At 36.6% G+C, this 13,684-nt stretch overlaps 1 protein-coding gene across 15 annotated transcripts in view; it reads left to right on the top strand.

The window, feature by feature from the left end:
* The window catches only part of CDC14B (cell division cycle 14B), a 114,526-nt gene that overhangs the window by 52,098 nt on the left and 48,744 nt on the right, over positions 1–13,684 (top strand). For all 15 annotated transcript variants that reach the window (XR_006196119.1, XR_006196118.1, XM_042913952.1 and 12 more), the window contains exons 2-4: positions 197–287; positions 825–900; positions 3,688–3,780. Coding sequence is in view for 13 of the 15 variants with exons in the window: in XM_042913952.1 (XP_042769886.1) it covers positions 197–287; positions 825–900; positions 3,688–3,780 (260 nt within the window). In the remaining 2 variants the exon portion in view is untranslated. The remainder of the gene's footprint in view (positions 1–196; positions 288–824; positions 901–3,687; positions 3,781–13,684) is intronic.

Here is a 13,684-nt window from a genome sequence, read left to right as displayed (position 1 = left end):
AAGCAATTTCTCCTTTAAAAATGTGGCTTATTTATTATCACCTGCCAGAATAGCAAAACATTTTGAAATTGCCCATTACCCTTACCATGCATGGGAAAAATAAAAATTTGACTTCATCTGAAAAGAGTTGCATCATGATACGTGAAACGTTTTTTAATAACCTGAAGGAAGGAACATTGCAATTTTTCCATTTCAGATCGCCTTTGTTTTGCCATTCTCTACAGCAGACCAAAGAGTTCATCAAATGTACATTATTTCAGCATAGATAATGAACTTGAATATGAGAAGTAAGTATTGGTTTTTAAAAGATTGTTAGTAACATTTTTTTTTATTTTGAATAATCTAAAGGTATGTTTATAAGTAGAATAGCCTTGGAAAATTACTAATCTGTTGATAATTGGAGAATGCTTTTTTTTTAAACTCTTGGTAATAAAATAGATCTTTAGGAAAAAATCAAAATGAAAGAACCTTCCTAAATTTAATAATTTACATTTGAAATTCTAATAGTTTAAGGTATATTGAGATTAAGCTAATATGCTACTAAGATGCTGTGTTTTTGCCAGTAGAAACATGTGGAAAAACAGCTTTTTTATTCAACAGGTATTTTCAGATGTTATCGAGGCTAGATTTAACCATTGTCACACTTGCCATGTTTTTTTAATAAGCATTATTTACCAGAATACCACTAGTATTAAGTTGTATGATCAGTAAAAATTTAGTATACTCTTTCTTGTCTTAATTGGATCTTGTAGTTCCAAAAAGGCATTTATATTAGAGCATCTAGAATGTATATATATATATGTTTTTGTTTTTCATTTTTAAAGCTTCTACGCAGATTTTGGACCACTCAATCTGGCAATGGTTTACAGATATTGTTGCAAGATAAATAAGAAATTAAAGGTAAAATCTTTTTTACTTAAGATTTGACTTAGGTAATCATTGTTAGCCTGATCATGGGGAGGGAAAAGTAAGGAAAACATACCTCTGTTTTTTATTAAAAAAAAAAAAAAAAAAAAAAAAAAGTCTTGTTTCTCACTGCAGTGGTGCTTAAGACATACATGTGGCTTATTGTTTTATATAGTCATAGTGTATATGTTTATTTTCCAGAGTTTTGACTGAATGGTTTAAGACTGATTGAGTCGTTTGGTTCTGGTTTGAATTGGTAATGACTAAATACTTGAAAAGCCAAAGTGGAAATTGGTTATTAAAGTGAAACCTCTTACTGTCTGTTCTAATGGAACTGAAACCCAGCAAGAGAAACTTAAACTTCCCTTGCTTTGGTCAAACAATGACCTTTCTGCCTTCACTTTGACAGAGAATGCTAGCAAACTAGTGAAGAAAATTGCATCATCTTACTTCCATTCTATCTTTAATGTCCCGTGATATTGTACTACTACTTGTGACTTTTCACCCTCACCCTTTGTACATACTATTAAGGAGCAGGGAAGGCAGGGGCAAACAGCATCTCTTTAAGGCTGTATATGAGAGTTGCAAAGAATATTAATATTAGTTTGAACTCAGACCCCATTCCTTTATTTAAAAAACTTTGACTTATGGTTACATATAATAAAAAGTGTCTGTGTACTGCTAGCAATTCCAAATTAGTCACTGTAAATTCTCACGTAGAAAGTGCTGCATTTAGGGGCCGTTACTTTTTTAAAAACAATGTTATCCAGGTGATTACTTACCATACTATTACACAGAAGAAATAAAATTTATTTTCAACTAAAAATTAAATTGTATTAAAAATTTATGAGTGATTAAGGCAGATTTTTTTTCCCCTTGAGTCTCAAACCTAAAATTCCCCATCATAACTGTTGGAAATACCTACCAGAGGAGTTACTAATCTGCAAAATGGCAATGTGCCTTTTCTTTTTGTATTATATAGTATGCCCTACAGATTTATGTAGAGATGGAAACTCTTTTTTTCTGGGCTTTATTTTTCTCTTGAATAGGAATATAAGCATTTATGGCCTTGTATATTTATGTCCACACCCTCCTCCTTTTTTCCACTTGCCAGTGGCAGGTCTTTTGTTCATACAGGGCTAGGAAGCTAAAAATAATTTCCTCTCCCCCTGCTTGAGTTTCTTTGCTCTAATTTTGAAAGACTTTTTTTCCCCCGTGTATTCCTCTATCTACAGCCTTTTATCCTTCAGTCAACCAAGAATATATTGGTATATTAGTCCTTTTTTTTTTTTTTTTTTAAACTTTTTATCATTTACTAGAACCAACTTTCAGGGTATTGACCATCCAACCTGGTAGGAACATTACTGCCTACTCAATTAGTGATAAAAACATGTATAGAGTTTGAATTTCAGTGTCTTGTGCTTATGTTGCTCTATGGCTGGTTGGGTTTTGTTTTTGTTTTTAAAATCAACTTGGATCTCTTACTCTATGTAAACAAAATATGTACACATTCATCACTGACTCACAGAAGCCAAGAAATATGTGCTTTTTGAACTCAGTATATCCTTTTCCTTATGCTTACCTGAATCTGTTTCTGCTCACGTTAGTGAAATACAGGTGAGGAGGTCCTAACTAATCATATGCTTTTTTTGGTTTTTAAATTCCATATCCTTTTAAATGAAAAGTATAATGTATTTACAGAATTGAAGTATAATGTATGTACAGAAATAGGTACAGATCTTGAGGTTCAGATCAATGAATTTTCACAAACTGTGAGTATATGTAGGTAATCATCTAAGTCATCAAATCAAGAACAGAATGTTAGCAACGCCACACAAGAGCCCACTTACGCTCTGTTATCTCTGTTCCACCCCTTCTCTGCCCTGTTACCTCATTCACTATCCTGATTTGTAACAGAATTATTTTTGCCTGTTTTTATTTACCCTTTTATTAAAAAAATGTTTTTTAACGTTTATTCATTTTTTTTTTAATTTTTTTTTTTAAACGTTTATTTATTTTTGAGACAGAGAGAGACAGAGCATGAACGGGGGAGGGGCAGAGAGAGAGGGAGACACAGAATCGGAAGCAGGCTGCAGGCTCTGAGCCATCAACCCAGAGTCCGACGGGGGGGCTCGAACTCACGGACCGCGAGATCGTGACCTGAGCTGAAGTCCGACGCTTAACCAACTGAGCCACCCAGGCGCCCCTAACGTTTATTCATTTTTGAGAGACAGAGCACGAGTGGGGAAGGGGCAGAGAGGGGGAGACACAGAATCTGAAGCAGGTTCCAGACTCCGAGCTGTCAGCACAGAGCCCAACGCGCGGCTTGAACTCTCGAACTGCAAGATCTTGACCTGAGCTGAGCCCGAAGTCAGACGCTCAACTGACTAAACCACCCAGGCGCCCCACCCTTTTATTTTAATGTAAAGGTTTTGGGAATAGATGTTAAAAACAAAAATGGGGAAAGGAAAGGAAAGTCCCCTCCCCTCCCAGTGCCTTTTCTAGCATCGTATGTATTCTTTCAGAGCATGTACTCTAAGCATATACCTGTTCATGTCTCTTCCTCACTCCTTAATTGTACATTCATTTTAATCCAAGAATATGTCTATTATGGGAAGGTACATGGTATTTTTGAGTATTAGAGTTAACTATTTTAAAGTTCTTGCTAATACAAATGCTTATATGTTGTTAAGATTTGGAATTTATATCTTCATCACAAAGTAAAGTTTTAGGAAACTTGAAATTAAAGAGAAATACTAACAGCTGTTTATCTTTATGCAGTCCATCACAATGATGAGGAAGAAAATTATTCATTTTACTGGCTCTGATCAGAGAAAACAAGCAAATGCTGCTTTCCTTATTGGATGTTATATGGTAAGTATTAAACTGATTTCCTAACATATTAGTGAAAATGCATACGGCAGTGGTACTTTAAATTGCAGTTGGAATTTTGAAATTACGTTTTCTATGATAACGTCTTGATTTCTTTCCAGAAAGAACATGTTTTGTTTTTAAAGATTTGACCAGCTGGAAAGGCTGTGCATGTTTGGGAGGATGGGGTATATGGGAGGTTTCTGTACCTTTTACTCAGTTTTGCTGTTTTGAACCTAAAACTACTCTTTAAAAAGTCTATTTTTTAAAAAAATTGATCAACTACTGTGAAACCCCTTTTCTGTGTTTTGCACTTAATAATGCCCCCAAAGCTGTGTTTTTATAAACCCATGGTCCGTTTAGTGAAGTTGTAAAAGTGGAGTCAGGATTAATAATTGTTTTTTTTTTCTAGAAAAACAGCAAAGTGCATCATATGAAGTAAGAGTGCTTTATAATTTGAATATAGGCAATTTTTTTCCTAACTGAGGTATGATTCTTAGATCTATTCTTAGGATTCTCTCTATTATCAAAACATCTTGCATGAGGAAAATGGGTGCATACTGCGAAGGTTACACAGGACATTGAGAGGTCTGTTTGAATCATTGCAAACTGTGTTTGGAATAGCCAGTATTTACACAAGAGTTATAAATTTCATTTATTTATAAGCATCAAGGAAGAGCTTTATTTTTTTAGTCCCATTTTATCACTGCCTGGTGCATTTATCTGCAGGAGTATCTTAGCAGCAAGTTTTCCAGAGTATGCCGAGAGCTCCTCCAGAGTGGTGTGTCCCTTATCTTTTTGTTTGTTGGTATGGAAGCTACTAGCTGTTCTGTTCACTGGAGAAGAGCAAGTTGAATGTGTTTTCTACTCCCATCCACCATAAAGGGATTGTCTTTGAAGTTCTTTAGATAAGTTCTTTCTTCCCTCAGCTTGCTACTTGATTCTGTCATGCTTTCCTCCCTTTGAAAGTTATTTTCTGGTATATTGTTTAATAATTTAGAATGTACAGTGATTAGACCAGAAGTTGGTGGTACTAGCTAACATTGCACCTAAAAATTTAGTGATTTCCTTTTCTGTTAAAGGTAAATCATTAACAACAGTGATTAAGGCCTTTTTTGCTTTTGTTTTTCCTCTTGTGCTCACAGAAATAGTTGATAGAAATGTTTTTGGGATAGTTTTATCATCTCCGAATATATGAAACACAGGTTGTAGATGATGTCTATTAAAATTTGACTTCTTAAGCTTACCAAAATATGGTGCTTTTGTTTAGTTGTTTGTTTTTCCATCTTTCCTGGTGTTTATTGTGCTTCACAGCAAAAATTCTTAGGGGTAAAAAAAAGCCTATGCAAGTTCTCAAGAAAAAGAATAGGGAGGTGGCTCTTTTAACAGGGGCATTTGGTCCCATTACTTAGCCAATCACTGGGGATAGGAACCCCATGGATTACAGGATAAATCATGACAGCTTTACAGAAAGAGGGATGTAGCCAGAATTCTTGGGGTTTGTACAGTGTTAAGAGGAGATGCTGGAGAAATGGCCCTTGGTGTGATAGTAAAAGTCTTTGCACTGCCCAGGAGAAAATCTGGGTGGCTGAAGCCATTCCATTTCAGAGAATGTGCGCTTGCCTAGAACATACCGAGTTCTGCCTGGACTGTTCTTGGTGCACTCATTTGTTTCTGGTCAGGTGAGATGTCCCCAAGTTGGGGGGTGGGGGGTCTTGGGGAGCCAGACATGATGTCTTCAGTGTGAAGACCCTCCAGAGAAGGTGGCTGTGATCATGGTGGAAACCAAGGGTTTTGTTAAAAACAAAACACTTGATAATTTTATAAATAAGAAATCTCTTTTTAATAATCTTATTGCTGTTGTGTGTTACTGCTAGTGAAAAAAAAAAATGACCTCGGCAAATTTACCAAAAATTTGTTGTCATATTTGTTTTAAGTTTGGTGTTGGCCTTTTGACTTTGTTTATGGTTTATTTTGGCATGTAAAAGTGTATTTTTCTATTTTTAACATATTTGGAGTTAGAAATCCTTCCAGGATTTTATGCTCTCAGATTAACACTGATTTGATTGGTTAGGAAAGTGCCAGGTAAGCAATTTGGACATGGACTTGAGTTCATTCCTTTGCTCAGTTAGAAGCCAGCTTGGCAGGAGGATCACAGCTCTTGGCTATAGTGAAAGTCCTTGCAGCCATGACTGGCTGGCTAAAGTGGGAGCTTGGAGTTCAAATGATGCTAGGTAGAGAAATAGGAGAAAACCTTCTAAGAAAAGGAAATTTATTAATAGTAGCAAAAGAGGATCGAGGTATAACATGGATACCTTAAAAGATGAAACATCAAAGGTAAGTAAATAGAGATTTGATCTGGTTGAAGTCTGTTAAATCCTCTGATGAAAGATTTGTAGAAAGAATGAGAGTTCCCTAAAAAATCAATCTGCAGCCTTGATAACCTTTTTTTGGAGTTATTGAGGAATTTTGGAGATTGTAAGGCTTTTTAATGGTTGACCTGGAAGGTGGTGTGGTAATGTTAAAACAGAAAGTCTAGAGGAAGAAGTTTCAGGGAGGAAATGTTCCAAATGGACTGACTCTTGATCCATCCTTTTACACTCTGGGATTCTGAAGGGGATGTCCCCTTCATCTTTACACATTCAGAAGGACCTAATACAGAGTGTGGAGGAGGCTTGAGAATAAAGTGGCAGTACTTCTATTATCTTTTTGTCTTAAAAACAGAGGAGGTTAGTTTTATAAGTACTCAAAATAACTCAGATACTTAAAACAGGATTGATATGCTCATGCTCCCTTTTGTCAGATGGTCAAGTGTCACATGTGGCAGAAGAAGTGAGATTATTGGCTTAACTATTCATTTGTCTTCAATGTGCATATTTCCAAGTAATGCACTTTGTGTGGCCTGGTAAATGGATTCACAATCATCTGAAATGGTAGGAGCTTTGGTAACAAATTATGGTGAAAGTAACCATCTTAAGGTGCTTGGTTAAGCATCCAACTCTTGGTTTCAGCTCAGGTCAGGATCTCACAATTTTGTGTGTGGGTTTGAGCCCTGCATGGGGCTCTGTGCTATAGATGCAGAGCCTATTTGGGATTCTCTCTCTCTACCTCTCTCTCTCTCTCTGCCCCTTCCCCACTTGGTGCTCTCTCTCAAAATGAATAAACTTTAAAATTTTAATTAAAGCAAATTAAAAAAAAAAAGAAAAATCTTGTATACCACTCAGCGTAGAAGACTTGAGGAATGTGAAAGATAAGTGCATTACATCATTTTATGAAGTGGTAAGTTTACCCTGTTGTGATAAGTCTGTGATTCCTTATTACCTAGCCAGATTTGGAGACGGGTGGTATATATAGCCTGTTATTTCAAGTAAAGGTGAAGTTTTAAGTGAAAGTGCCTTTCAAAACAAATAAATTCATAAGAGTATTTTGAAAATAAAAGTTTGAAACTTTTGTCATTTTGTGAAAAATGTCATGTACAAAACCTGTGTACCCTTGAGAAATTTAGAAAATCTTCCTTAAAAATAAAAAATAAAAACCTTTTATATTTATAAAAACAGGACATGTGCAGGGGCGCCTGGGTGGCTCAGTTGGTTGAGCGGCCGACTTCGGCTCAGGTCATGATCTCGCGGTCTGTGAGTTTGAGTCCCGCGTCGGGCTCTGTGCTGACAGCTCAGAGCCTGGAGCCTGTTTCGGATTCTGTGTCTCCCTCTCTCTGACCCTCCCCCATTCATGCTCTGTCTCTCTCTGTCTCAAAAATAAATAAACGTTAAAAAAAAATTAAAAAAAAAAAAAACAGGACATGTGCATATATGTGTGTGTAATATACTATATGTTTTATGTTCACTAGTACAGTTTTATCACCTATTTTTTTTCAGTCAGTGGCTCATTGTTCCATTTTAGTACATACTGCATCATCTCTATACCTGGAGTATATTCATATTTCCTCCATCAATCCAAAATGTCCAAAGCAATATGTAATCCAGGACCACACATTGTGTATGATTGTTGTGCCCTTAACCTCACTGACACATTCATGGTACCTTTTTGCTAACACTGATTTATGGAAGAGACCAGACCTCTTATGGAATGTTCTACCTTTTGAATTTCTCTGGTTTCTTCCTTGTGGTATGTTTTAACTGTTTTTCTCCATTCTCTGTATGTCTTCAGAACTGGAAGTTAAATCTGTAGGCTTGTGCATTAGTAGAATATGTTGCATCATATCAGGAAACATATGATATAATACCTAAATTACCATTCAGGATGCTAAAAATGTCCTTTGGATTAGGGGCTAATCATCAAATTCCTTCAACGTATGATTTTTCTCCTTTATGACTTAATGGATTCAGATGGTGTTATTTTGAAACTATTTGTATGTTCAGTTCCCCATCAACCATGCAGCTAGTGTTTTAAACAACAATTACAGTACTTGCCTCAATCAATTTATTATGATTTCAGTATAACCATAATTCCTAATTATTTCATTCATCCTTCATTTATTAGTTGGCTTTCTTTCATGGAAATTGAACTTCCTTTCTTCCAGTTAAGATTGTTGGTTATCCTGAAACCAGTTTCCTACTGAAAAGGCAGAATGAATGTTTTTCCATTTAAGCACACAGTTTTCAAAGTCAAGTGTTCTAGTGATAGCCACAAAACAAAATTTTATAACCTGCTTTAAAATCATCTAAGTAAAGTTTCAGTGGATTTTGGGCTTATTTGCTAAGCATGTTTTCAAATGTGCAGCACTCCTCCATTAGTTTTTAATAATATCTGATTAGCATTTGGTAAGTTGGGAATTTACTAACCAAATGTCCATCATTGGCTGGATGGGTTGAAAGAATGAGTGTAATCGTTTCTGCATTTACATATACTTACCACAGTAAAGTATCTGTTTTAGTTAAAGCACCCATTAAAATCAAGAATTGAAACAGCTGTGCATGATTTTATGTATATGAAGCTCTTGGAAGGCTAGCTATTCTATTCCATAGAGACAGAAAGCATATCAGTGGTTGTCTCAGACTTATGGGGAGGGGGAAACATTTGGGATTAACTGGGAAGATGCACAAGAGAACCTTTGAGGGTGATGGGAATTTCCTTTCTGGATTGTGTCATGGTTATATAGGTGTAGACAGTTGTTAAAATCCATTGACTTGTACATTTAAAATTATGTTTTTATTGATTGTAAAATATACTTCTGTAAATATTTTTTAACTAAAAAAAGTAATAAATAGAAGAAAAGAAATAGCCGAACTCACAACTAGGCATTTAAAAACACTTAAAAAATGAAGCATTAGCTGTTAAATTTATTAATATTTTAGTGAAGAAGTTCTTTATTTTATTATTTTTTTGTGAAGAAGTTCTTTAAAACACAATTACTGTATATAATCATTTAAGAAATAACTGTCACTTTATCTTCGTCTATTTAATTTTTTATGTGTATGCTTTGTAATGGAAGTGATAGTGTGTAATACTAGTAGGTATAAACATCAATTTCTAGTTGCAAAATAGTTTTTTGAAGAGGCCACTGAGCTGGCTTTTAATTTCAGTTTAGGTAGAATATCTGGCACAAATTAAACATTGAATAAAATGTCTTCTTTTTCTTTTTTCCCCCTGCTCCTGTCCACCATTATCATATCTTAAATCTGCTTTTTATATTAAAAAACAAGAAAGTTACCATTTTATCTTATTGCCCCAGCAGCAATTCTGTTTTCCTGCAGATACATAGTATTTAGCTCTTCCATAGGTTAAATGTACTTTTGAGGGCTAGCGTGGGAAATTAACCATTGTTTCTAATAGTTTTTGTGGTTTTTGTGGTTAAGGCGTTCTGAGTATAAGATAAATGACAGAAGCAAACTCTTGGTACATAGCTTGCAAATATGCTTTCCTTTAATGTTTAATAGATTACTTTGGTGGAGCTAATTGTGCTAACATATAGATTTCCTGTTCAAAATTTATCCCTCTGTATTATTATTTTTTATTTCTAAGCAATTTTTATAAACTTTATAATGACTTACCTTGTAAATTGTTAACATTTACATTGAAAATTATACTAATTAAATTCTGGGAATTGATTAATTCAGCAATCTGTGAGTAGAATCCTAAATTGTATTGAATTTGAGATTACTTCAACAATTAGAATAAGAGCTCAGGGACTTAATTTGTTATTTAATGATGATCTTTTGAACTTGTAGTCTCCTTTTCCTGAAGGAATTAATTATTTTGGACCCGGAGTAGTCAGTACCAGGTTAAGGTGGCTGCAGGGTGAAGGGATCAGATGAGAAGTTAAGACAAAGGGAGCACAGAGGAGAGGATCTGGGAGCTGTAGGTAAGAATCCAGTTCAGCAAATAGCCATCTAAATGGGGCAGCAAAGACTGGAGGATAAAATCAGGTGGGATGGCCAGGGTCTTGGCCCTGGGCAATACTCAGCCCTGGGCAAACACCCTTCCAGGGTGTCAGTGAAAAGTAGGGCCAACAGCAACAGGCAGCTGTAAATAGCAACCAGGAACCAGGTTAGTGTGAGGTGTGCCCAAAAGGGGATAGGATGGGCTGGAGGAACAGGCCAGGTGGTAGAGGTGGCTGTAGGCATCACAGTTCACAGCCTTACTACTTCTTCCTTTTTCACCCTAGTGAGCCTGACTGCTGGTATTTCAGCTGCCCATGATACTTGCTAGGTGGTATTAGTTTGGGGAAAAGGTAAAGAGAAATGACTCTGACTGTTACGAGCTTTGATTGTAGATCTTTTAAGCTGTCTGGAATTTTTTGGATCCTGTCCTTGTTTTAATACTTATTTTATTTTTTTATTAAAAAAATTTTTGTTTAACATTTATTTTTGAAAGGCAGAGAGAGACAGAGCGTGAACGGGGGAGGGGCAGAGAGAGGGGGAGACACAAACAGAAGCAGGCTTCAGGCTCTGAGCTGTCAGCACAGAGCCCCACGTGGCTCAAACTCACAGACTGCGAGATCATGACCTGAGCTGAAATCGGCTGCTTAACCGACTGAGCCACCCAGGCACCCCTAATACTTGTTTTAGATAGTATGGTTTCTCATCTATAAATAAGGGAAGGGCCTTCTTCCATCCATAGCAAGCAGTGTGATTTTGGGTGACCAGTTGGAGAAGTGGGAGAGTAGTGGCCTGCTGGCTTTGTGTAACTAACAGTATTTATTTTTAAATAATAGTAGTTTGTTTTTGCCATGTTTAAAAATTAGGAGGTTTCATGTAAAAAAAAAAATCAAGATTTTTGCTTTGTTTAAAAAAAAAAATCCCTACTACTCACATAGTATAACCATGTACACTTAATACCTAGAACCCATTCCCTCACATTAAAAAAAAAAAAAAAAGTTTATTTATTTATTTTGAGAAAGAGAGTGAATCCCAAGCAGGCTCTGCCCTGTCAGCATGGAGCCCTACACAGGGCTGGATCTCACAAATCCTGAGATCATGACTAGAGCTGAAATCTAGAGTCGGACCCTTAACTGACTGAGCCACCCAGGCGCCCCTCCCTCACGTTTATTAGCTGTATGGCTTTGGTAGATATGATTGCTACTCCAAACTTCCAGTTTCCCTTTATCTAAACTGAGAATCATTATACTAGCCTACTGTTATATAAATAAAAATAATTAAAAAGTGAAAACTGTTGAAATATAAGACCATCTGATTTTTTCTAAAAATGGTTTAGGTTTTTTTTTTTCATATTTCTGTATTTGTGCAGGAGCTGTGAAATTTATTTATCTTATCATGTAAAACTGTATTGTATATAGTCTTTCCCTGCTCAATAAGCTATTTCCGTAAGCTTATTTCCATCTTTCATAAACATTTCAGTATTAATCTGAAGAGAGTGATTTCTTTAAAAAAGATCATTCAAGTCTTGGCATAGGAAAGACCGTGTCATCTGGTTGATGCGCATGTAAGTTAATACTGGAAACATTGTGACATTTCTCCATGAAAAATACTTGAAAATGGGGGTACCTGGGTGGCTCAGTCGGTTAAGTGGCTGACTCAGGTCGTGATCTCAGGTTGTGAGTTTGAGCCCCACGTCGGGTTCTGTGCTGACAGCTCAGAGCCTGGAACCTGCTTCAGATTCTGTGTCTCCCTCTCTCTCTGTGCCTCCCCCGCTCACACTCTGTTTCTCTCTGTCTCCCAATAATAGATAAACATTAAAAAAAAAGAAAAATACTTGAAAATGACTTACTGGTTTATTGGGCTGCCACATTTGTTGTGGAGTTTAAGTACTCTTTGTTATTCTTCATTCTTAGGATGATTTGTGTAATGTTTTGGTTTTTAGAACTGTACCAAAGACCAATAAGTACATAGCTTAAGCTTCAAAATGCTCTGTGTAAGAATAGAAATAAGAAGCATGTGTCTAAGTGATTGGGCGTTATTATTTGAGGCCTGAGTGGTCAGGATTGAAACTGATCAGTCTGTGATTCTTTTCTTTCAGTCCACTAATTAATTCATCACCGATTGAGCCCAGCCCCTCCCAGGTTTTGCAACACAGATCAGTAGTCCAAGGTTAGAAGTTCTCACAGGGACTGAGGCAGGCAGATGGTAATTTAAAAAATGGGGTGGTGGAAGTCCTAGAAATGGCTTTGATTTTATTCAGCAAAAAAGATCATGACTTTGAAAAGCACTATTGACTTCTCAAGTATTTCTGCCCCAATATTTTATTCATCCTGTGAGATTGCTGTTTGCTTCTTCAGAGAGAAAGAGAGAGGTGGCAACAAGCTCTCCTTCCTAATGCTTTCTAAGCCACAAGACTTGCTTATCTTTACATCTCTGCACTTGTCACCTATTTTTTTATTTATACACTTTTAACAAACTGAACTGATCATTTCTTACTGTTGATTGTGTTACCATATTATTGCTGCCTGACAAATTACCCCCCTGGACTACAGTCATCTAAAGGCTAGCCCGGGGCTGGAGGGTGCACTGCTAACGGGGTCTCTTCACACTCCTGTCAATTAGCGCTGGTTATTGGCACATGGCCTTAGTTCCTTGCCACACAGCTGCCCAAGTACCGTCACTGAATGACACCTTGAGGTACCTGGAGTGAGGAATCCAATGCTGGAGCCACAGCATCATTTATGCCTCAGAAGTCACACTCTGCCTTTTATGCATTGTTTATACATAGGTGCCCAATCAATGTGGGAGGGGGCCATGCAAGGGTAGAAGTACCAGGAGGTGAGCATCACTGGGACTGTTTTGGAAGCTGGCTACCACAGCTGTTTAATATCTCTCTTGTTCCTCATTTGTTGCTTCCTATTTTTGGATGGCAGTGTGGATTTAGAGTGAGCATTCTATATTTGTACAAAGCTTCTCATGAAAATATACCAAAGGAATTTGAGAAGGACCTAGCTTCCAAATTGCCAGGAACACAGTGATAGATCATAAAATTGCATTGAGTTAGAGTTTACTAATTTGAGGATCTGTGTTAATAGAGGAGCCATTTATAGGGTTTTTCTTAAAAAACAAATTTAGAATAATTTCATTTGGCAAGGCCTTTTGATGTGGGAAGATACGTGAGTGTACAGTTAAAAATGATAGATTGCTAGCAGATATTTCCTTAATAGTTCTGTGTCTTAGTTCTTCTGAGTAGCCATAACAAAGTACCAGAGACTGGGAGGCTTATAAACAGAAATGTATTTCTCACAGTTCTGGAGGCTGGAACTTCCGGGATCAGAATGTCAGCATGGACTGGTGAGGCCTCTCACGTGGTGGAAGGGGCTGAGGATCTCTCTGGAGCTTCTTTTAGAAGGCACTAATCCCATTCATGATGGCTCCACCTTTATGGCTAACCATCTCCCAAAGGCCCCATCTACTAATAGCATCACATCACCTTTTGGGGTTAGGATTTCAACATAAGAATTTGCAAGGTGGGGCACACAAACATTCAGACTATAGCATTATATAAA

This window comes from Panthera leo, chromosome D4 (genome assembly GCF_018350215.1).
Source record: "Panthera leo isolate Ple1 chromosome D4, P.leo_Ple1_pat1.1, whole genome shotgun sequence".
Lineage (NCBI taxonomy): Eukaryota > Metazoa > Chordata > Mammalia > Carnivora > Felidae > Panthera > Panthera leo.
Note: the sequence above shows the minus strand (reverse complement) of the source record. Positions and strands in the feature narration are given on the sequence as shown.